At 36.0% G+C, this 24,465-nt stretch overlaps 1 protein-coding gene across 7 annotated transcripts in view; it reads left to right on the forward strand.

Annotated features, from left to right (window-relative positions):
- The window catches only part of LOC114707193 (complement factor H-like), a 148,878-nt gene extending 129,021 nt beyond the window's left edge, over positions 1 to 19,857 (forward strand). For 5 of the 7 annotated variants that reach the window (XM_037211350.1, XM_037211351.1, XM_037211349.1 and 2 more), the window contains 11 exons: positions 1,066 to 1,239; positions 1,948 to 2,130; positions 2,215 to 2,394; positions 4,074 to 4,250; positions 5,598 to 5,780; positions 5,943 to 6,152; positions 6,777 to 6,950; positions 7,568 to 7,744; positions 10,694 to 10,870; positions 13,910 to 14,092; positions 19,183 to 19,857. In XM_037211350.1, the coding sequence (XP_037067245.1) occupies positions 1,066 to 1,239; positions 1,948 to 2,130; positions 2,215 to 2,394; positions 4,074 to 4,250; positions 5,598 to 5,780; positions 5,943 to 6,152; positions 6,777 to 6,950; positions 7,568 to 7,744; positions 10,694 to 10,870; positions 13,910 to 14,092; positions 19,183 to 19,406 (2,042 nt within the window). In that variant the 3' untranslated portion in view covers positions 19,407 to 19,857. The remainder of the gene's footprint in view (positions 1 to 1,065; positions 1,240 to 1,947; positions 2,131 to 2,214; positions 2,395 to 4,073; positions 4,251 to 5,597; positions 5,781 to 5,942; positions 6,153 to 6,776; positions 6,951 to 7,567; positions 7,745 to 10,693; positions 10,871 to 13,909; positions 14,093 to 19,182) is intronic. The other 2 variants (XM_037211352.1, XM_037211354.1) reach the window with 2 other exon arrangements.
- The last annotated feature ends 4,608 nt before the right edge of the window (positions 19,858 to 24,465 follow it).

Genomic DNA, 24,465 nt, shown 5'->3' on the forward strand with positions numbered 1-24,465 from the left:
ATAAAATGAAAAACAGGATGTTTTTTCACTTAGGTATGTTAGTATGATAATTTCTATAAAATAAGCAAAAGTACATAAACAGACAGAAATACAAATAAAAGATAATCTCTAAGTTATTGTAATTTTATTATAGAAGAATTATGATGAGTCTTGTTCAGGATGATTTTTCCCAATTAGTCTAAAACTCAATAATAAAAGAAAGGAATTATTTGGGGAGTATTCCCAGAGGGTCTCACACACTTAGCATGTGGCATTTCTCTGAGTTCCATCTCCAGTCACACTGTATTTATTTAGTACTTGTTTTAAAACATGTCTTTCAAATCTGTTGCTGAGTATGTATTAACATTTTACTTTTGAAAGCATGAATTATCTTTTTTGTATCATCATAATATTATCCCTGTGATTTTTAACTAATAAATTACCAAAAAAAGAAAATATTAAGGAAGAAAATATTTACTTAGTTGGTTTTTTGTAACAAGAATCCCAAGTATTGAGGAAAATTTTTATTTTAATGGATAATATTACACATTCCTAATTTGAGTCAGAATAATTAACAATTGGTTATTAAATTGGAAGTACAACAAATTAGTTTAGAGTAATGTAATTGTTTTGCATGTATTTTATTTTCTTCAATTCAAAATATACTAATTATATTTTCCTAACTTCAGTTACATTAGAACTGATTTTCTGTGATATACTTTCTCAATTATATTAAACTGAAAATTTTGATATGTGATTTAGATATTGCATAGTATTAATTTCAAATATGAGAGAACAATTTTTGTTGTGAGAATAGGGAAGTTGTGACTTTAGTATTAATAACTCATTACATCAAATCAGATCCAGTAAAAATAAGTTGATTTTATTAATCAGGTTTATAACAAATATATCGCATTATCTTACATTTCTCAGAGACTTCCATATAGATTTGGGTGCTATATCAAATCTAATATGCAGCATTTTTCATAAGGAAGGGGGTTACTAATGCTTCCTGTGACTGTGGGTGAGGGAGATAAACCTATTTAACAATAATTAATTGTATATTCTAATTATCTTACTTTAAAGAAAGCGAATGCAGTATTCCCTTACTAGGACCATACTTAATTGTCAATCCCAAGAAAGAAAAATATAAAGTTGGAGATTTGTTGAAATTTTCTTGCCGACCAGGACACAGAGTTGGACCTGATTCAGTGCAATGCTACCACTTTGGATGGTCCCCTAGTTTCCCAACATGTAAAGGATGAGGATCAGAAGTTTATTTTCCTTCTCCTAATATCCCCCAGTCTTCTGTTATGTCTCTAATCTCGAGCATATTCAGAGATATAGACAGCCATGGTCAAGCCATGTGCTGTGTGGCTAGTGCACAGTAATAACTTATTTACAAGGATAATCCTAGGCTAACTTGCTTCGTAAAATGTGTAGTCCTGTGTTTACCCCTGCAAACATGACAGGTGAGACTACAAAGACTTAGTTCATTTTGTCTAGATTAACATTAATGCTGGCATTTTTAAAGGATGCGCCTCCCATCCCTTCTCACAGACTACGTCAAAACAGTATGAAAGCAGATTTTTATTAATTCGATTCCATGTATCAGACAAATTGAAACAGACTGGTTAGATGCTTGCTACAGTGGTGATATTTTCTGCAAAGTGGTAATTCCAGGAAATGTGAACATCATTATAACTGACACAACTACAATTGCTGATTGGCTTGCATCCATCTTTAAGATATCAAGTTTATCAGACACTGTTCCACCTTCAAAATGTTTCCAATGCTGTTTCAGCGGGAATATTACAATTGTGAAATGTGAGCCTAGTGTAAATATCATTATTTAATATGTTATAAAAAGTGATATGGCTAATAATTTTTTTAGTTTCTCCATATACTAGATTGTTAGACTGTAAGATGAACATTTTCATTTATATTTACACAATATTTCCACAATAGGTCAAGTAGGATCATGTGATCAGCCTCCCGAAGTCCTCAATGGAGAAATTAAGGGAACAAAGAAAGAAGAATATGGTCATGGTGAAGTGGTGGCATATGATTGCAAGCCTAGATTTATCCTGAAGGGACCCAATAAAATCCAGTGTGTTGATGGGGAGTGGACAACATTGCCAATATGTATTGGTAATTAAAGCGTTATTATTTAAACACTGTTTGTATCTCATGTGACCTCTTAATCTTAAATACATGTTTGTGAAACAACTACAGAGGAGGAAAAAACATGTGGAGACATTCCTGAACTTAAGCATGGCTCTGTACAGTTTTCTAACCCACCCTACCACCATGGAGATTCAGTGGAGTTCACCTGCTTGGAAACATTCACAATGATTGGAAGTGGGTCAGTTTCATGCATTCGTGGAAGGTGGACCCAGCTTCCACAATGTGTTGGTAAGTCTGTGTGCCTCAAATTGATACTTCAAAAAGTTTAATATTTTATTGCAGAGATATTTGCTACTATATACTTCTGAAGTTAGTACTCCTTTTGGAAACAACTAGTCTTAAATAGTGGCAATTCAAACTTTATTTTTTTTACAGATTGATGCATATCTACAGATGAGCATAAATTAATAGTATAATCTGTAAATGTTTGTTGGCTATCTTCAGTCAGATCTAATTTTTAGTTGCAAATTTTTATGTGACTAAAATGTCAATACTAATTCCCAAGATGACATGATTATGTTATGCAAAACATAATTGCTGTTATTGTATAGCACTCTCCTTTCATGTTTTGGAAAGCTAAGAAATAAAGTCTGCCAAGTACCCATTTCCTATTCCCCTACAACAAACTTTCCTCTCTCAGAACTTCTATGATATTTCTGTCTGTTCCACATGCTGAAAGCTGAAGTCAATGTGCTGGAAGTCGGACCCTAGGACTATTTTTTCTTTTTTATTTATTTAAGAAAATTTTCCACTCATTCTACACATCAACCACAGACCCCCCCTCCCATCCCTCCTCTTTCTCTCCCCTCCAGCTTCGCCCTTCCAACCCATCTTCCATCCCCTCCTCCAAAAGGATAAGGGCTCCTATGGAGAATCAGCAAAGCCTGGTACATTAAGTTGAGACAGGTCCAAGACCCTCCACCCTGCATCAAGACTGAGCAAGGCTTCCCACCATAGGTAATGAGCTCCAGATAGCCAGCTCATGTACCAGGGATAGATTCTGACACCACTCCAAGAGCCCCTAAAGCAGACCAAGCTACACAACTGAATCCCATCTGCAGAGGGCCTAGATGGGGCTAGGGAGAAACATGGTGCCAGGGAAATTCCCAGGAATCTTGTCACAAGGATGACCCAAGATTAGACTACTTGCAACAGTGGTGAGAGTGCCCAAACTGGCATCCCTGGTAATCAGATTGGTGAATAACATAACCGTTACCATAGAGCCTTCATCCAGTAACTGATGGAAGCAGATGCAGAGATCCACAGCCAAGCACCAGGCCAAGCTCAAGGAATCTATTCAAAGAGAAGGAAGAGGGTATAGGTATACGAGCAAGGGGGAATCAAGACCATGACGGGGAAATCTACAGAGGCAACTGAACCAAGCTCATAGGAACTCACTAACTTTAGACAGGCATTTGAGAAACCTGCAAGGGACTGAACTAGATTTTTTTTTCTTATATCACATCTATCTAAAAAGGACATTTAAACTAGAAACTTTTTACCTCCTATCCACATATATTTCTATTTTAATATTTTTAAATGTTTGGATAAAGATAATATAATGGGGGAAAAACAAACATGAACATTCTCACAGCTTTCAAGTATGGTACCAAAGCCGGACATGTCATAATCATTTCCTAAGTAGAGCATCTGAGATAGTGATTTCCTATGTACTTGCAGTTGCCAAGTACCCAAATCCCTTCACAACACAAACTCTCTGAGACATAAAAGACTGAATGGACATGAGATGTAGTTCAGTTTTCATAAACCACTTCTGCATGGCAACCCTGAGCATTTTGATTGGCAGGATTTTAGGTATTGTATAATGACTACATAGCTGTTTTTAATGTAACAACTAGCTCACTTCTTGTAATTGTTTTATTTTTCATGGAAATGTTTTCACATAGCAACAGATCAACTGAAGAAGTGTAAAGCACCACAGCTAACTTATGTGGACAGAATTCAACCCAATAAGAAAGAATTTAATCATAACTTTAGCATGAGTTACAAATGTAGAGGAAAGAAGGAGCATAAACACTCAACATGCATCAATGGAAGGTGGGATCCTGAGCCAAACTGTAGAGGTAAGCTCTTATTTGCATTGTCTTGTAGTGGTTATTCTAGTCCTTTCTCACCTGTGATAGTAGTGTCTTTGAACTATTAAAACAATGGAAGTTTTTTTTTTAGTATTTCATATGTGAATCCTGAATTGTTATCACTTCCAACTCTCCATATTCCCACTCAAATTGGCTTATATAATTGAACCTGATGAATCCATTTAGTGTTTCTTCTACATGTATGTGTTTAGGAATAAATGCTTAGGATTGAGTAACAGATATTTTGGCTCACTCATCTGTGGAGCAAACGGATTATCACTCTCTAGACACTCTTTAATTACCCGTAGTTCCTCACGTAGGAGAAGGGCCTTGTAAGGTTTTCTCCATCCATGTTGACATGTCAACTGGTATTGTCATCATGCAGGTCTTGTTTAGGTTACTATACCTTTGAGATTTCATATGATTAAATACCCTGTCATATATGAAGACACTGTCTCATAACAGACATAATGGAAAAATACTTTTTAATAGAGAAGATGATTTGGAAATTCATGTATTACATATTTTATTGACCTGTAATGTAAAACACTCTAGCAAACTCTATAGTCCCTTACTCTTAGATTCCCATTGCTTCTACCTATTTAATACAACAAATGCTCCATGCAATTCCTATGCCTTTGCTTAGTCATCATGCATTTCTGTATGAATATGTATAGTGTTAATCTAATAGAATATTCATTCTTGTAGTAATCAATCTGTTATTGTATAAAACTGACTCGCTTGATATTTCCAATTCTGTTTAAATAGCAACAAGTTTATTCAACTACATTTGCTTCTATATATGTATTTATCTCTACCACTTTGAATGCCATTCCTCAGTTGATATTTCTTAAAAACTTTCACAGAAGGTATTTCCATGTGATTCAAAAATCAACCTATTATGTACCTTTTCATGAGGTGCACGTGTTGTTTTGTGATTGCCTCTGGTTTTATCATGTCTGATATCATTTTGATTATTGTTTGAAGTAAGGTAGTAGTTGTTTTTCTTTCCTGTATGACTAGCTACGTGTTCAAAGATTGTGGGAAAATGTATTAATGACTTAACTGTTAATTTCATTCTAGTAGTTCCACTCTACTTAAGCAGAAATAGAAAAAAATTATTGTTAACAACCAGTAATAAAGCACACTTTTACATCATGAATCAAAAAATGAATGTGAGATGTCTTTATTTTATAGTGATTTAGAGAAAACTTCAAAAATATAAAATATATGATTATTATACTGTCATAAATAATTTAATATTTAAAGAAAATTATTACTTCAACAATTAAGATACTATCTTTAGACAAGAACTCTGACTTCAAATGTTTCTAGGAGCAGAGAAAGAATTCTGCCCTCCTCCACCACAGATTCCAAATGCCCAAGTGATGCAAACCACAGTGAAATACCAGGATGGAGAGAAAGTATCTGTTCTTTGTCAAGACAATTACATAATACAGGACACAGAAGAAATGGTGTGCAGAGATGGGAGGTGGCAGTCATTACCACGCTGCATTGGTCAGTAGCTCTGACTTATTTTACATTGAGAATTCTGGTGTAGGGGAGGATATTGAAAAAAATGACATAATATTGTGGAGACATAATCCCAAGAGTTTGTTTTTATTTTCCAATGTAAAATTTTATCTATGCTTCACTCTTTCATTTGTGTTCTTCATATAGAGAAAATTCCATGTTCCCAGCCCCCTGAAATAGACCACGGATCTATTAAATTACCCGGAGTGTCAGAAGAAAGAAGAGACAGAGTGGAGTCCAGAATTCATGAACACGGCACTACACTCAGCTATGTTTGTGAGGATGGATTTATAATGGCTGAGGAACACGGGGTAACCTGCAACATGGGAAAGTGGAGTGCTCCACCTCGTTGTGTCAGTGAGAACAGCATGAAAATTTAATTCTGGTTTTAGAATAAGTCTTTACCAATAATATACTCTCATGAAAACTGGGAGAAAGAATGATTTAGATTGGCACATACAATTGTTAATCTATTAACCATAAAATTCCATTTGCATAATTCAATTTATCCTGCTCTTGTTAAACATATTGATTGTCTTGAAATACATTTTACACTTGAATTTCTCTTTTTAAATATAATGCATAGTCTACTAACTTCACCTGCTCATGTGAGTTGCATCGTTTCATTTGTCAGCAGGTGTTAAACTCCTCCCTGTCTTTTCCCCACAATGTGCTGCACCTGTAATACATGGGAGGTTTCCTGAGAATATTATTTCTTGCTTTTTTATTTCATTTGCCACTCATGATTTTTTAGATATTTTGGTGTCAATTTCTTTTTTGGTGTTTAAGCAGTTTAGCAGATGCAAGATAACAGAATGTGGTCTTAGGAAGCACTGTCCACCTCTTCTGTGATAGAACATCTTCCTTGTTAACATTTCCTTCTAGTACTACTACACATAGAATTGACATATGAGAGTGAGTTTCTGAATTAGTGCAATGTGGAATCATCTCACTCTGTTCCTCTCATTGTGTTATTTTTAGGACTTCCTTGTGGACCTCCACCTTCAATCCAACATGGTATTGTGTCTCATGAGCTAGACAGTTACCAACATGGAGAAGAGGTGACATACAATTGTGCTGAAGGCTTTGGAATTGATGGACCAGCACTGATTAAATGTGAAGGAGGAAAGTGGTCCCAGCCACCAGCTTGCATAAGTATAGCTTTGTTTTCATTCTTTGTGTAATAGAGTATATAATTCAAGCTATATGTGGCACAAATAAAAAAAAAAGTATGCTGTAATTCTAGCATATCATAAGATTTCACTGGATGCTAACAGACAAACACAGTACTGGTAAAATATAGTTTGATACTTTGAACCCAATTACTTCATTTTTGCTTCATGTACCCTGAGCTATCAGCATCCTCAGACTTCAGAAAACACTGGCTCTATTCAAGAAACTCATTACTACAGTGATGGTTTTAACAGCAATGCCACCACAACTACATATGCTCTAAAAATTTGAAATAATAATTATAATTATTTTACATTTGATGAATCTAAAAAAATAGAAATATATCATAAGAGTGGAAAGTAAGTGAGAAAAAATTGAATACACAATGAAAATATCTCAAGAATTATAACTATCAGTATTCTTTATCCGTGTTCATTCCCACCTCATTTATTTTCATTAATATGAAACAATTCCATATATCTAAATCAAAATGTGCAACTACAGTATTTACTGTTCTCAATGAACCTTACTATTGTTTTATATATTGGATATTCTACAGTTTCCTGAAAACAAAATCCTATATATTCTTTTTCTTTCAGGAACTAATTGTGACAATATTCCCAGGTTTGAAAATGCCATACTCATTGAAAAGGAAAAAATTTCATACAGGTCAGGTGAACAAGTGACATTCAAATGTGCACCTTCTTATCAATTGGATGGGTCCAACATTGTGATATGTGTTAATCGAAAGTGGATTGGAGAGCTGGTATGCAAAGGTAGTCCGGTGAACTTTCAACATGTATTTATTATATTTTTAGAATATTGATGAAAAGGTCTAAATAATTTGAAAGTGGGCAAAGGTTAGCTTTTAAAGCAAGATGAAGTTGGTTTATGTTTTAAAATCAAATCAGGAAATTGAAAACCCAATGACTAAGCTAGTAGAGTGATGTTCTCTAGAGTGTGGTCCATGGCCAGTATCATCAGTATTTTTGGACTGGGTTTATGAATGTAATTTAGCACTGAGAGCTCATCCTAGAGATCTTAAATAGAAAAATACCTAAAGTCCTTGAGTCCACTATAATGGATTCTGGGCAAACTCGGTGTGTAGAGTGTAAATATTTGTAAATGCATTGCTAAAGAATCACCTTTCAATTGATATTTTCTACATATATCATTTTCTCTAATTGTTAGGATATTAGGATATTTTTTATTTGATCGTAGTTTTTCTATAATTTGATAGTCTTGAAACAATCTTTTCCCCGTCATGTTGAAAATGGATTTTTTCCCACTTGATATATCCTGATTATGTTTTTCTTTTCCTCTACTTCGCTAAGTTCCTCTCCACCTCTTATCCCATCTGCACACAGTCCCTTTAAGAAAAGACAAAAGAATGATAGAGACTGAAAGCCCCACTCATTCCCACACTCAGGAATTCCAAAAATACATTTAACTAGAAACCATAATACACACACACACACACACACACACACACACAAAGGATCTGTAGGGTTAAAAGAGAGAAGGAACATATAAATAAAATAAAGTAAAACCAAAAACAAAACAGAAAAATAAAATGGAATTTGAAAAACGAAAAGCCCTAACAGGACATTATGAGACAAAGAACCTCCAAAGATGTCTTTGAGTTTATTTCATGCAGCCTGCCCTTAAGTAGCTTGTTTCTCATGTGATACTTCCTTGCAGAACTCAAAATTTTTATATGCAAGTGCTTATCAATTGGAAATTGCTTCTAGGGTAGGGATGTAGGCCTGTGGCACCTGCTCCTTTTAGCTCTAGAACCCCATCTGGTGCAGGCCAATCCAGGCTCTTGCATACTGACTCAGTCTCTGAGTTCATATGTGCATCAATCTTGTTTGTTTAGAAGGCCTTGCTTTCATGGTATCCTCTATCTTTTCTGGTTCTTACTCTTTCCACCTCCTCTTCTGCATGGGTCCTTGAGCCATATATGGAGGGATTTGATGGAGACATTCTGCACCAAATCTTAGAGTGTTCCAAGATTTCTACATAATGTCTTTATTTGGGTCTCTGTATTTGTTCCTATCTGCAGCAGGAAAAAACTTCTCTGATGACAGCCAAGCAAGGCACTGATCTAAGAGTGTAGAAGAATATCATGTGGAGTCCTTTTATCTCTATGGGTTTTAATTTTGGGGGGTTTGTTTGGTTGTTTTGTTTTTTTACAGGAGTTGTATTTGGTTTCACAGTAGTATTAAGTGTCTGGGCTATCTAGTCTCAGGTTCTTGGTCACCCAAGCAGTGTGAGAAATGGGTTACATCTCATGCAGAAGTTCTTAATTTGTATTCCTTTTTTTTTTTTTTTTTTTTTTTGGTCAATCCAACAAGCTAGGTATGGTGGTATTTTATTTGTACTGAAATGTGATTTTATTTGTATGTATAATAAATAACGTTGCCTGGGGGTCAGAGCTAATAGCAAGCCATAGCAGAGCTGGCCGTTTGTGGCACACGCCTTTAATCCCAGCACTTGGTAGACAGAGCTAGGTAGATCTCTGTGTGTTCAAGGATACAGCCAGCCAGCATTGGAGAGACATGCCTTTAATCTCAATACCAACCACAGAAGACCTGGAAGTCTCTACAGACAGGTAGTTATGAGGTAGTCATGTGTTTGAGTTTACAATCAATGAGAAGGCAGAACAGAAAGACTATATAAAGACAAACACACAGGAAGTAGGTCTCTTTCGAAAAGGTCTCTTGGCTGAAGAGGCTAGCTGCAGGGTAAGGCTCTTAGCTCTGATCTCTTGTCTTTCTTCTTTGCATTGGTTCTGTGTTTCTTATTTAATAAGATGGTTGGTTACATCTACAGCTAGGTGTCTTCATTTTCCTATCATAAGTTGCAGAAATAATTCCATTATAAATCAAGGGTGTGTGGATAGGTTGGTGTTTATGTTTCTACTTTGGTAGCATGCAAAATATCCTCCTTTACCAAAGATGCTAGCCTATATGTAGGCACCAGCTCAACTTTGCTGTGTTCAGTGAGTTGTGAAGGTATTGTCTTTCACAATGTGTCCTTGCCTCCAGTTTGTGTAAAACAACCTATAGTCTTGCTAAAATCCTGGGTGTTTTGTAAGTTCTCATGTAACATCTTTGGCTACTAATTCAATTAGATGTAACCTAATCCTGGTACTAGAAGCTTCATTTGATAACAAGAATTGTCAACTGGGGCTCTGTCTCCCCACATTTTTGGTTATTTCATTTACATTGTCTTCATATATGTATGCATTTTAGGAAGTTTCTACTGTATTATGTTTCTATAATATCCCTCAAGTGTTGCTTAATTTTAGTTGTACTTCCATGTATTCTGTTCCTTGCCACTCCTTCCCTATTCCATAACTATTTATACCTTTTTCCCATGGTATGGAGGTCATTTCTTCTACACCTAACCCTTTTTGGTCTATGGATTATAGCCTGACTATCATTGACTTAACAGCTATTATCCATATAAGCAAATGTACATCATATATGTCTTTCTTTGTCTGGATTCCCTCACTCAAAATGATTTTTTTCTTGTTCCATCCATTTGCCTATGAATTTCATGAGTTTATTTGTGTGTGAGTATGTGAGAAAGTATGTGTGTCTAAATATAACACATTTTCTTTATCTATTCATCTGTTGAGAAATACATTTAGAATCTTATGTGTTGATTGCATACTTATGATGAACAAATAGGTAATGATACTTTCATTTGCTCCTTAGACAATTCTTGTGTGGATCCACCATTTGTGAAAAATGCTACTATAGTAACAAGGCCCATGGATAAATATCCACCCAATGAGAGAGTGCGATATGAATGTAATAAACCTTTTGAACTATTTGGGGAAGTAGAAGTGATGTGTCAAAATGGGGTTTGGACAGAGCCACCAAAATGCAAAGGTAGGCCATCATATTTCCCAATGTTTATTTGATAATGTAATTTGATTACTGTACATTAGTGAAGATAAAGTGAAGTAATTCTTATGAGAAGCATTTTTCTAATTTTTTTTTGTTTTAAAATTGAGAATAGATTCTTCTCCCACACAATACATCTCTACTGCAATTTCCCCTCCCTCCACTCCTCCCAAATCACCTCCCCCCCGCAACCCCGCACACACACACACATATCCATTCTCTTCCAGATCTACTCCCTCAGCATTTCCCTTCAGAAAGGAACAGGTCTTCAAGAGTCAACAACCAAACAGGACAAAACAAGATACAATAAAACAAGGCAAACCTCTTCATATTGAGGCAACACAATGTAACTCAATAGGTGGAAAAGAGTCCCAAGAGCAGGCAAAAGAGTAAGAGATACACCCACCCCCACTGTTGGAGTCCTAGAAAAACACTAAGCTAAAAGCCATAACATATATGCAGAGCACCTGCTGCAGACCCATGCAGGCCTGTGCTTGCTGCTTCAGTCTCTGAGAGCCCATGCCACCACATGCCAGAAGGAGGGCCAGCTATCCCACTCTCATGTCCTAAGGGCCAGCTCAGACAAGCCCTCACCAACAAAGTCAGCTCTACTGTGCTAACCAGGCCAGGTACAGGAACCACTCCACAGCAGGTCAGGGGCAAGGCCAGCTCTCCCACTCTAATGACCCAGGGACCAGATTTCATGCCTGCCACATATGATAAGGGGTAATGAGATTTTCCTTTTTAAAAAAAATTAACATTTTACATACCAACCACAGATTCCCCCTCTCATCCCTCATCCCTCCTCCCACTCGCCCTCCCCCTACTTCCTCCTCCAACCCACCCCCCACTTCCCTTTCTCCAAAAGGGGGTTAGCAAAACCTGGTACATTCAGCTGAGGCAGGACCAAGCCCCTCCCCCCTGCATCAAGGGTGAACAAGACGTTCAACCATAAGCAATGGGCTCCAGAAAGCCAGCTCATGCACCAGGGATATTCTTACACGTTGAATTCAAAATATGCCTTTAATCCCCATACTTGAGAGGCAGAGGCAGTGGATCTCTATGAGTTTGAGGGCAGCCTGGTTTAGAAAGTGAGTTCCAGGAAGGGCTCCAGAGCTGCACAAAGAAACCTTGACTTGAAGAAACACTATAAACCAACCAAACAAACAAACACACATACACACACACCAAAAAAAAAAAAACCCTAAAAATACAGGTATTTTCTATGAGTACCTGTGGAGACTTAGTTTTACAAGAACAGAAATTTCCCAAATTACCTCAATCAAGTCACTTACAATTGAATATGAACTATATATTGCTGATGAATAAATTTACATCATATCTATAAAGAAACTTCAACTGCCTAGTCCACCACTAAAATCTCCGTATGCAGATCACTTGCATGTAAAACAATTCCTAGTAAGTTTAATATATCTCTTCTTTTATTAATTTGTGTTTGAGTTCTGTGATTATAAACCATATTTCTCCTTTTTCCCTTGCTTGGGAGGAATATTTCTTAGTAATTTTATTTTGGCATGCATCTTTTGTTGGTTTTGAGCACACAATTTGAGTATGCTATCTCTAATCATTTCCTAACCACCTATCACTGAAGTCACCATAGATCTGTGTTTGCCATCCTTACTAACGCTGACACTTTATATTTCAAAGAAAAAGTAGAAACTATTCTTATCTTTGAAATCTATTTGTGCTTCCCATTTTCCATGTTTTACTTAAAGATTCCCTTAGCACTTCCTGTTACATATATTGAGAACCATTCTCCAGTGCTAGGTTTCATCTCAAAAATAAACATAATTTTATGAGCAGAAAGATCATCTAATATATATCCTCATTTTACCAGTTACTTTTCTCCTAAAGTCTAATTGTTATTATTATTCTGTATAAGAAACTCTGTTGGTGATAATCCTCTTTATCTTCTTTTATCTGATAATGTCTTCATTACCATCTTTATTGGAAAGGCTAGCACCACAGGACATAGAACTCAAGTAGACATTCATTTCCTTTCACTTCCTACGGCCTCCATGGTGGTAGATGGGAAGTTACTTTCTTTTGGATCTTGAACCTGGGTGACTCGTGATTCCATAAAGATGTTGTTTTTTTGAGATGTTTTCATTAAGCAGTTTCAATACATGTATCTGCATGAACTTCATGGGACTTGTGCTATTTGAATTTAATCAGCTCTTAAATAAGCACATGTGTGCCTTATACCCACCCCTTTTCATTTTCCTTCATGCTAAAATATCTTCTTTGAATCTTGGACACTTTTTTTTTTCTTCTAAACAATGTTGGAGTTCAGTTCAGTTTCATGATGCTCCTGGTGATGCCTTACTCAACAGAGCATTCCATCAGTAGTACTTGATTTCAGTCTTTTCATGTGGCTTCACCAGGACAATCAGCAGTCCAGAAGAAAAATAAATATTACACAGCATTATGCAGCTAGTTGAGTCCTGAATATCTTAACTAGAATTTCAATGTCTTCCCTTTCCTGTATTGTTTACTAAAAACATTTTGTCCAAGAACTCTCATTGTACCCAGCAAGTATGACATATAGATACTATACTTACTTCACCCACATCAGGGATACAGAAAGCCTCTTTTGCCTTCTGTAACTTTAAAAGCTTTACATTCTTGTCTATAAGTATGTGTTGCTAAAAAGTGATGATGAAGATAAGGAATATATAGAGCAAAAAAATACTCTGGTGTCTTGAAAACAAAGAAACTCTGCCTGTCTACATTGGAGTCTGTGTGCTAAGAAGCTATTAGTCCATTTATGAGCAGTGAAAGGCTTCAGAGCAGAGCAGACATGTTTGTTCCATTTCATTAAGTGTTTAGGTAAGAAGGAAGGAAGAACTTATAATTCTCTGTTTATATAATTGAAATTTCTTCTAGTAATCATTTCTGTAGCCAGAAATCACTAAAGTCTTGTTTAGCATTATACTTTCATTGGTTCTGTTTAAGCATGTACTTTGATTTAGTTTCTCAAACATTCAAATGTTGTGTTCTTAGATTCAACAGGGAAATGTGGGCCTCCTCCTCCTATTGACAATGGAGACATCACCTCCTTCCCATTGCCAGTATACGCACCATTATCATCAGTTGAATATCAGTGCCAGTCCTTGTACCAACTACAGGGCAACAAGAAAATAACATGTAGAAATGGAGAGTGGTCAGAGCCACCAAAATGTTTACGTAAGTACCTCATTCTTATAGATCATAGGAGATTCAGTTTCATGATATGGATATTTTTCTGTTAATAACATTCACACACTAAAAGTACTCTTTTGCTTAGTATTTCATTGCCAAATATCAGCTTGTGAGGAAAGCAAGATTATTAGATTCTTTTTTATATAAAAATAGTTTATGAAGGCAGTGGTGTTGTCTGCCTTCAATCCCAGCACTGAGGAGGCAGAGGCAGGCAGATATCTGTGAGTTCGAGGCCAGCCTGGTCTACAGAGCTAAACCCAGGACAGGCATCAAAACTATATAGAGAAACCCTATCTCAAAAATGAAAAGAAAACAAAAAACATTGGCAAATATAATTATGCATGTTATTCTTTATTATTGAATTTTTGCTAACATATGTTGATATCCATAAAACTTTGTACCAGCATGACATTTCTGTACCCATTGTTTCGGTCAGTGCTCTGTTGCTTTGAAAAGACACCATAACAGTTTCCTCACCTGAGGCTCCTTCTTCTCTGATGACTCTAGCTTGTGTCAAGTTGACACACAAAACCAGCCAGTACAGAGGCCATTCTTGTTCAAATCACCACACCTGTATATACCTTGTACTTATCAAATCTAGTATCCCTCACATAAGCTCCCCTTCCCTTAATTTAAATCATCTAGCTTGTATCAGTCACTGTCAGGCATTCAAGAGGAATTTTAGTTTTTCTTTCCACTCTGTGAGAAAGAAAACAAAGGACTTGTATTCCTGTGTTTGCCTCATTTCACTTAATGACCTTGAATGCCTTTTTCTAACTAAAATAATAGAAATTATCTATAATGTCTGAAAAATATTTCTTGTATAAATATAGCACATTGTCATTATAAGTTCATCTATTGGTGGGCATCTAGACAGTTTTCCCATCTTAGATACTACGATATAGTAATGTGCATTAAAAGTATATATGCAGGTTGAATAGGTTGATTTCGTTTCCTCTGGGTACATACCAAAAGAGGGATACAGGGACAGAATATGAAAGATATATTTTTAGATTTTCATGAAATGTCAATATTGTTCTCCATAGTAACTGCACAAACTCATGTTCCCATTAACAGCTTTTGAGTTTATTTTCCACTACATACTCACAAGCATTTGGAAGTTTTAAGTGTTCCTTTCTTTAACACAATTCTAACTGGATGATAAGGTATCTCATTGGAGCTATGATTGGCAGTGAAATGATAACTAATGATATTAAGTATCTTTTTTTCCCACAAGCATGTATATTTATTCTTTTGTAAAGTGTCTGATAATTTTACCCAGTGTTGGGTGGCTTGTTTTCCTTTTTAAAAGTATTTTGAATTCTGTATTTATTCTTGACATAGGAAACTCCTTATATGGCATATATAAACCCCTGACAATGAAAAACTGACAATCATTTTCTCCAAGTCTACAGGCTGTCATTCCTTAATTGTATTGATTATGTTCTTTGCTATACACAAGTATTTCATTGTGATATACTCCACTGACCAAGGTTTGCTGTTGTGTCTTATGTTTTGGGATTCCAGCCAAACATTCAGTGCCCAAAATCAGTGAAGTATTATCCTGTTGTCTTTCCTTGTAAGTTCAGTGTTTCTGTTCTTACGTTTATGTCTTTGACCAACTTTGAGTTGATTATTTTCCCCCAGAATGAGAGGCAGGAATCAGATTTTATTAATTTCCACATGGATATCAATTATCCTTGTATCATTTATTGGATATGCTATAAGTTCTCTTACATATGTTTTGGAAACTATTAATATCAATTAACATTAGATCCATACATCAATTTTTCAGATCTCTTTTCTCATTCATTGGACCTTTCTCCCAGTGTCATGGTGTTCTGGTTACTGTAGGGCTCTTAGTATATAACTAAATGCAGTATTATGATAGCTCCAGATTTTATTCTTTTTGCTCAAGTTCCATTTGTTTATTTATTCTATTGTACTTCCATCGAACTTAGAACCCCTCCTCTTGTGCTGTTATCCATCCCCTTTTCCCAAGTCTCATGGCAGGTGGGGCGGTCTTAGGACCCAGGGGAGAACAGAGGCTAGGGTGCCAGAGGACTGTGAATATATAAGTGCAAGGAACAACTTGGAAATCTGCGTCTGGGGCAGCTTGTTTACTGGGGTAACAGGCTAATTTATATATAGCTTAACAATAAAGGGACAAGCAAAATGCACCTAACTTGCATACACAGGTCAGACAGAGGTAAGGCAGGCATTTATCAGCTCAGATACCAAAAAGTCCCCACAGAGCGGGGAGTGCAGGGAGGGACCATGCAGAGAGAGAATTGCAACAGAGGTAGCTCATCTCTTAGTTTATTAACTGACAGGCTGTCAACCAAATAACACAGGTTGGCACCAGCTTTCTGGTGGGGAGGAAAAGACTCGCTGGCTTTTAAAATAATATGACTGTTTGTCCCTATGAAGTGAATCCAGGTTTTTCAACCCAAGTCAGGAATGAATGCCTGACTCCTACTGTAAAATCTCAGAAAGATTTTGGCCTACGGGCACACTCCACTGTCTAGTTTGATAATGGAAAGCTACACATTTGTGTGGGAAAATGTTATTGGTACTTCATTGGGGTTTCACAGAGTATCCTAACTGGCATGGAAATCATGGACATTTAAATATTAATATTACGATACATTAATAAACAAATTTCTTCATTTTTTGTCTTTTCAGATTCTTTCAGCAGTTAACTGATAGTGTGGTAGAAGACTGTCACTTCAGTTGTTAAATTAATTGCTAGATTAACTTTTTAGACATTAATGATAACAAGATTGCTTTTATTGTTAATTCTCAGGAAATAATGGAATTGATCTATAGTAAAGGGCTGATTTTTGTATAATGATACTGAATATCACTACTTAATCAGTTTTGTTTTCAGTTCTTATATTTTGGATGAGCTTTTGGGATTTACATGAATAAGAATAAAATGATTTGACTTTCTCCCCAATAATTGTATATTTTATTTTCCAAATTGTTAAAATTCAAATTCTGATACTTCAGTAAAAGATTTGGGAGAATGGACACCTGTTACTTAATCCTGATCATATAGTCATTTTTTATTTATTGAAAACAGTCTTTTCAGACAACATACCCTGATTCCTCCCAATTACCTCCCCATTTCCTCTTGCCCCCAGATCCACTCCCTTTCTGTCTCTCAATACAAAAGAACAGGAATCTAGGAGATAAAAACCAAGCATGACAAAATAAAATATAATAAGATGAGGCAAAAACTATCATATAAATACATGGCAACCCAACAGAAGGGAAAGAGTTCCAAGAGGAGGCAAAAGATTCAGAGACCTGTAACATGAATTCTAAACAGTCTTATTAACAAAAAACCCAGAGCCAGATATTGGGGTAAAAGCTTAAAGATCAGAGAGGCAGAGAGTAAACCACTAGTTCTTACTCCTACAAAATCCTCAGCCAAAAGAGAGCAAGCTTCTCTCTCCACCCCATCTTATCACTTCCTCTCTCTGCCCAGCTCTATCACTTCCTGTCTGTCTGTACACACCTCCAGACTTTTATGGTTAACTAGTGGCTATCTCCTTCTTCTAATTTTCAGGCAAGCTTTATTTGGTAGAGCACAAATAAAATATCACCACCCAGCTCTAAAACAAACTTTTAAAAGAATTTTTGTACCTATATTTGCCTCTTCTCTATACTTTTATTATATCTTCTGTTTTCGTGGGATTTATATGTATTTAATATTTGATGTTGGTAGTTATACTTCGTTTTTGAATGTTGCTCTCTCTAGAGCACATTTAGTTAGTCATGTTAGATATGCATTCATTCAGTTTTTAATTTGTTATGCTTTATTTTTTATTGTTTTTTTTTGGTTGGTTGGTTATTTGACTCCAAGTTGATACATCCCAATGAACTTCTGAACAGTTAGAATTGTCATTTGGAATGGTCAGGATTTTTCTCCTAATGACATTTTTTACCTATTTTAATTAACTTATACAGCTGTCAAATTTTCAATTATTTGAGTCTGTTTCAAACTGTATCTTGTCCATAAATTTTTTCACTCACAACCCCCATTGGATTTTTTATTTCTTTAATTATTTTTCTGTTTTCCCTTGGAAATAATTGTGTTTTTTTTTAAAAAAATGATTTTTTAAAACTTTTCAACTGACAGGTGGGTTGATAGAGACAGCTCAGGGTACCAGGCTCTTAATGTGTCAAGATTCCTACAGTGGGTGTGGTAGCTCATAGAAGATGATGCAGGTTTTCTCAGAAACTGTTATTGGCAGATCTGCTACTCCCAAGGGCTATTTTTCCTGAAACCCCTCAGCAGAGAGAGGTCAGAAGGCTTCTCCTCTGACTAGACAGTGGCATGACACCAGATGCTGCAATGGGAGATGTGGTTATGGGAATTTACCACCCACTCTGTAGCACTTAGTCCCAGCCTTTACAGTATTGTATGATCAGATGTGTTGTGGGGCAGGATGGCAGCACCAAATGAATTGGTTGCACACAGCATGAACTTGGACATTATGCCTTCTTGGTTTTCTAGCAATGTAAAGAAGGCCAAGGGAGAGGGTTGTAGTTGCTGAAGCTGCTTTCCAAGCAGGTTACTAACTTACCCAGTGTGAAAACTTGATAGAATTATTTTTTAAACTATGAAAATCAAAATCATAATACAATAATCACTATTCATAGTTACAGCCTTGTGAGTGAGTGATGATCATCATGAAGGTGATTATGGTTTGGCTTTCTAAGAGCAATCTTTTTCAGTATAGTCATCTCACTGAACATTAGGTCTGAATAGCACGTACATGTCAAGGTTCACATTTTTTACCTTTGCCCAATACCTAAATCAATGCAAACAACCACAAATGTCCTGAAATCCTGGTGTCTTATTTCATTCACATTAGGTATTCTTGTTTTGAAATCTAATTATCACATTAAAAAACATTGTTTTGATACTATTTGCTATTTCAATACAAACTGATTCTAATGTGCTGGTTTAATACAGTTTTTTAATAATATTTGAGAAATAATATTTGAAAGCTGAGTCACTGTAGGTTTATGTATTAATAAACTTTTGGTAATTTTTCTTTCAGGTGCATGTGTAATATTGGAAGAAATTATGGAAAGACATAACATAATTTACAGATGGAGAGAAAACAAAAAGCTTTATATCCGATCAGGAGACTATGTTGAATTTCAGTGTAAATCTGGATATAAACAGACAAAAAGAAGACCTCCATTACGTACAATGTGCATTGATGGTCACATCAATTATCCCAGTTGCTCCAAAAACGTTCTTGGTTCAATGGGTGAATGAACCTTTGTTTAGAAATGTGCATGTCTATTACTAATACAGTTTAACTTTATGTTTGAAGTATTGTTTAACTCATTTCTTCTCATAAGTATAAACTTGTGTTGATGTATAGTGATTAATAATTTGGAGCCTGAGAGACCACTGCCACAAATGCAAAGCAGTGAATTCAGAATTACTAAAGCAGAATGGACTGTGTGCTATCACAGTAACCAATGGCAAGACAATAGATGTGACCTGTTAGTGGTTAGTAGAAACACTACCCATCACTACATTTCAATCTATGGCTCATAGTGAACAGAAGTGATATAGTGATTCATAGTGAATAGAAGACATATTTTTTCATCTTCAAATTAGTATTATCTCACAAATATGTAATAATCAAACTGTCATACTTAACTTACTAGTGAATATAAGTATTTGCTAAATAATACTTTCATATTAATAAAAAATCTAAGAAACGCTTTAGTATGAACTTCTGAATACGCTAATTTGGCACATTGAAATATTTAAGCAATTATACAAAGAAATTAAAATTTAACTAGGTATAGGTATCTGTCACTGATGTAAACCTATAAATATTCTCTATACCTGATAAACAGGCAATAATCACATATTAATAATGGAAAATAACACTAAATGTAATCAAATTTATTTTTAAAAAATGCTGTATTTATCGTTAGAGGAAATAGTGTTAAGAACTGCTATTTAGTATCTTTTTTTTATTAAGAAAAAATTTTTCATTCATTTTACACACCAATCAAAGATCCCTCTCTTCCCTCCTCCCTCCAGCCTCCCCCTCCACAACCCACATCCCCATTCCCCCTCACAAAGGCAAGGCCTCCCATGAGGAAGCACATCCAGTAGAGGCAAGTCCAAGCCTTCCCCCTACCTCAAGGTTGCACAAAGTGTCCCATCACAGGTAGTGGGCTCCACTAAGCCTGCTCATGCAACAGGAATGGATTCTGATTCTACCACCAAGAGGCACCCCAAGCAGATCAAGCTACACAATTGTCGCACCATGCAGAAGACCTAGTCCAGTCCCATGAACTCCACTGCCAATGCAGGCTCCACCGCCATTGATCCAACTTTCATGAGTTGCAATGAGTTTGGTTTAGTCATCTCTGCAAGTTTCCCTATCATGATCCTATTTAATATCTTTAAAGATAGTTTCTAGTTTACAGTGGATGGACATAACTTATTGACTTTATGATAGTGAAAAAGTGATGATTGTTCAGCAAATACTGCTAAGATTTTATCTTTATTCCTGGGCTCTCTATCTGTAATATTACATTGTGAAAACGGGCAGCAGTAACTCATCATTGTTCCTATTTGAACAAGAAAACCAGGCAACATTTCAAAAGCCCCATATTGGTTTACTCTGATTAATAGAACATTGGGTACGTTAAAATGAATTAAAACTGACATTGTTTTCAGTGTACCTTGGCTAGTCAGGATGTAATTCCAGTATAAACTGAGGAGTATTAATCTTTATCTTTATATTTTAGTACCTCTACCATGAACATAATAGGTTTTGAACCATAAAAACAAGTTATTTTAAGAAAAGGATGTCTAAAGATATTTTTAATTTTTCATATGTGTGGGATCTTTAAGATGAAAATATAGGTATAAATAACAAGCTCAAAATTGAACAAATATTTTATAACATTCTATTATTCTATTGGATAGTTGACAGAGAGAGTATAAAATAGTTTTAATAACATATAATTTATAAATAAGTTTGAAAAAACTGAAAGAGGATATGATTAAACAATGAAATGAAAACCAAAAAAATACAAACTAACAGTTGAATAAAGCAAGTGATATAATTCAGGATCAGAAAATAGACTCAATAAAAAGATAGAAATCCTGAATAAAAAATCTAAAACAAAACAAAACAGGAAATAATAATGCCAGTAAGCTTTATGCCCTCAAATAATAGATACAGTATCCTAGCAGTAGTGACAAACTGCCATTGTCACAAAGGCAGATCCTACAAATGTACACAATACTTTGAGTTATGCTTGACTGAAGAAAAAAGGTTAATTTGATTATTTTTGTACAGTTCAAATTACTATCCATGAGTAAGCCTGACAGAAGACACCTGAATGGAAAAACTCGTGGGTAGAATGGACAACATGGAAAGGGGAGTAGCAGGCCTTGAAACAAGGTGGAGGAGTTTGACCACTCTGGGAAAGAAATTGATAAACCAAAGTCAAATCCAAGAAACAAAACACTCAGGAACTCTGGGAATGTCTAAAAGGACATAATCTTTTAAACAAAGACACAGAAGAAGAAATCCAGATCAAAAACACAAAATATTTTCAACCAAATTACAGAATTATTCAAATCTAAGGAGAGACACCAATATCCAGGTGCAAGAGGTATAAAGAACCAGAAATACATAAAATCTTCTGTTTCATGTAAGCCAAAACACTAAATGTACAGAACAAAGAAAGAATAGCTGAAAGCTGCAAAATATTTTCATTACAGGGAATGTTGTGCCAATATGTGCAGCACATAACAGAATCAAAACAAAAAAATACATGGTCGTGTCAATGGATGTTGAAAAGCTCTTGACAGCATTCAATATCCCTCATGCTAAGAAGCCTTAGAAAGACAGGAACAGGAATCTCACATCTCAGAAAAAAATAGTTATACATGATAAATCGCCATGATTATTCTAAATGGGGGAAAATAAAATATTTTTTTCTAATCGTCCATGTAAGATGAGGATCCCCACTGTCACCACTCTTGAACAATACTGTACTTGAAATATTTGTCAAAACAAAACAAATGATTACCTAAATTTCAGGTATTATGATCTTATACTTGAAAGCCCCTGGTGACTCTTCCTGAAAATTCTAATATTTGACCAACAATTGTTATATAGAATCATAATACAGAATGAACACACAAATAACAGTATTTTTCCACATGAAAGTAATGACTACTTCAATTAATATACTACCAGGCACCACCCAACCTGAATAGGGAAGAGAGGATGGAGAAATAATAGATAAAAAACAGAGTTGTAGAACTAAAAGAAAAAGACAGACAAAGGACAGTTTGGGAAGGCTCTGCATCAATAACATAGCAGCCCTGAATTTATTTCTCACAGCCATTTTATACCCAAAGCAAGGGGGGGCAAAAGGTCCCCCCTCTAAAGGACACCATAGTTCAAGGTACAAACAAGCATAAACACTTCCTTAATTCTTAAGACATCTGGTAAGCACACCTTTGGCCAAACATCCTGTTATTTGGCCATGAAGAGCGAAACATATAAGTAGTCAGGCATTTGGCTAATCATCCTGCTATTCAGCCTAGAAGAGGAAAAACAAGCTTGAACTCTCTGACCTTGAGTCAAGAGGGAATCAAGCCACACAGTGGAGTTACTGTGGATTCCCACAATATACCAGGAAAACAATTTCATTCACAACAGCCACCAAAATTACTTAAGAAAACACATGCATCTCCCTGGAAGCGGGAAATAAAATAGATACCATGAGAGGACTGGTGGCAGGTGGGGACAGAAACAGAAGGGACCAGATAGGGAATATGCAGGGAGATAGTACTGGGAGAGACAAGGGAAATGGGGGATGTATTAGTGGTTATGTAGAATGCTAGTGCAGTGGAAACCCCTGGGAATCTACAAGGGTGACTCTAGCCAAAACCCTAGTAATGGGGGGAGACAGGTGGTAAACGAGCCTGAACTGGCTATCTCTTATAACCAGGCAAGACTTCCAGTGGCGGAGTTAGGAGGGACACCAACCCAGCTATAAAATCTTCCACCTATAATTTTTCCTGCCTATAAGGTGTGCTGGGGTAAAGATGGAGCAGAACTGTGGGAGTGGCCAACCAATGACTGATCCAGCTTGAGATCCATGCCAAGAGAGGGAACCCAAGCCTGACACAGTGTGGAGCGCCAGGAACCACAGTGTGGATAGCCAAGACAGGATAGAACCACACGTGACAAGAACAAAAAGTCAACAAAATGATTCTGCTATGCTCATAGATGGGAACCTAGCATAATCATTATCCCAGAAGCTTCATCCAGCAGCAGCTGGAAACAGATGTAGAGACCCACACCAAACATTAGGTGAAACTCAGGGAACCCTGTGGGAAAGGGGGAGGAATGATTGTAGGAGCCAGGGGTGTAAGAGTCCAGCTATAGCAGTTCAGAGGAACTGAAAAGGAGATGTGGAGTCGGCAGGTAGACAAACACAGGAGACTTATGTGAAGGAGCAAAACTTGATTCTATGTCTAAGACAAAAATTTATATGCAGGAAAAAAATTACCTCATTACTACAAGTTACATATTTTCCAAAAAACAAATTAAAATCTTTACACAGGAATAAATCATATTATGATCACAAGTTATATATTTTTCTTGGATACCCATAGATAGTTTAACATTTTTTGAATTAATTTTCCTATCATAACATCTTCAGCCAAAAGCAGTGATTCTTATCTTATTAACAAAGTTTTAAGCAAGCCAAGTATATTTCAGCCAGTTTCTTTGTACTAGCAGGCAGCTGTAAGTGGAGTTTCTCATCTGAACTGCTGGCTCCTCATTAACCACAGAGACTTATTAATTATTAATTATAAATACTAGGCCAATAGCTAATCTTGATACTAACTAGTTCTTACAACTTAAATTAACCATATTTCCTATCTACACTCTATCATATGGTGGTACCTTTTTTTAGCATGGCATGTTCATCTTGCTTCTCTCTACATTCGGCTGGTGGCTCTCTACTTCTTCCTCCCAGTGCCCTCTTAGCCTGATTCTCCTACCTAACCTTTTCCTGCCTAGCTATAGGCCAGTCAGTTCTTTATCAATGAGAACAACACATCTTCACAGTGTACAAAAGGATTATTTCACAGTAGGTGGTAGTTTGCAGAGTCAGTGTATCGAATTCTTTTCCTTATATTATTCTACAAAACCTTACTCAAGTTGTCTAGTTAACCACCTACATCATTTAATTTCCTTTCACAATTTTGTTTTCTCGAGGTGCACACCAAAACCTGTGATTAATTCTGTAAACTACAGAATGACCAAGGA

Source organism: Peromyscus leucopus, chromosome 15 (genome assembly GCF_004664715.2).
Source record: "Peromyscus leucopus breed LL Stock chromosome 15, UCI_PerLeu_2.1, whole genome shotgun sequence".
In the NCBI taxonomy this organism is placed as follows: Eukaryota; Metazoa; Chordata; class Mammalia; order Rodentia; family Cricetidae; genus Peromyscus; species Peromyscus leucopus.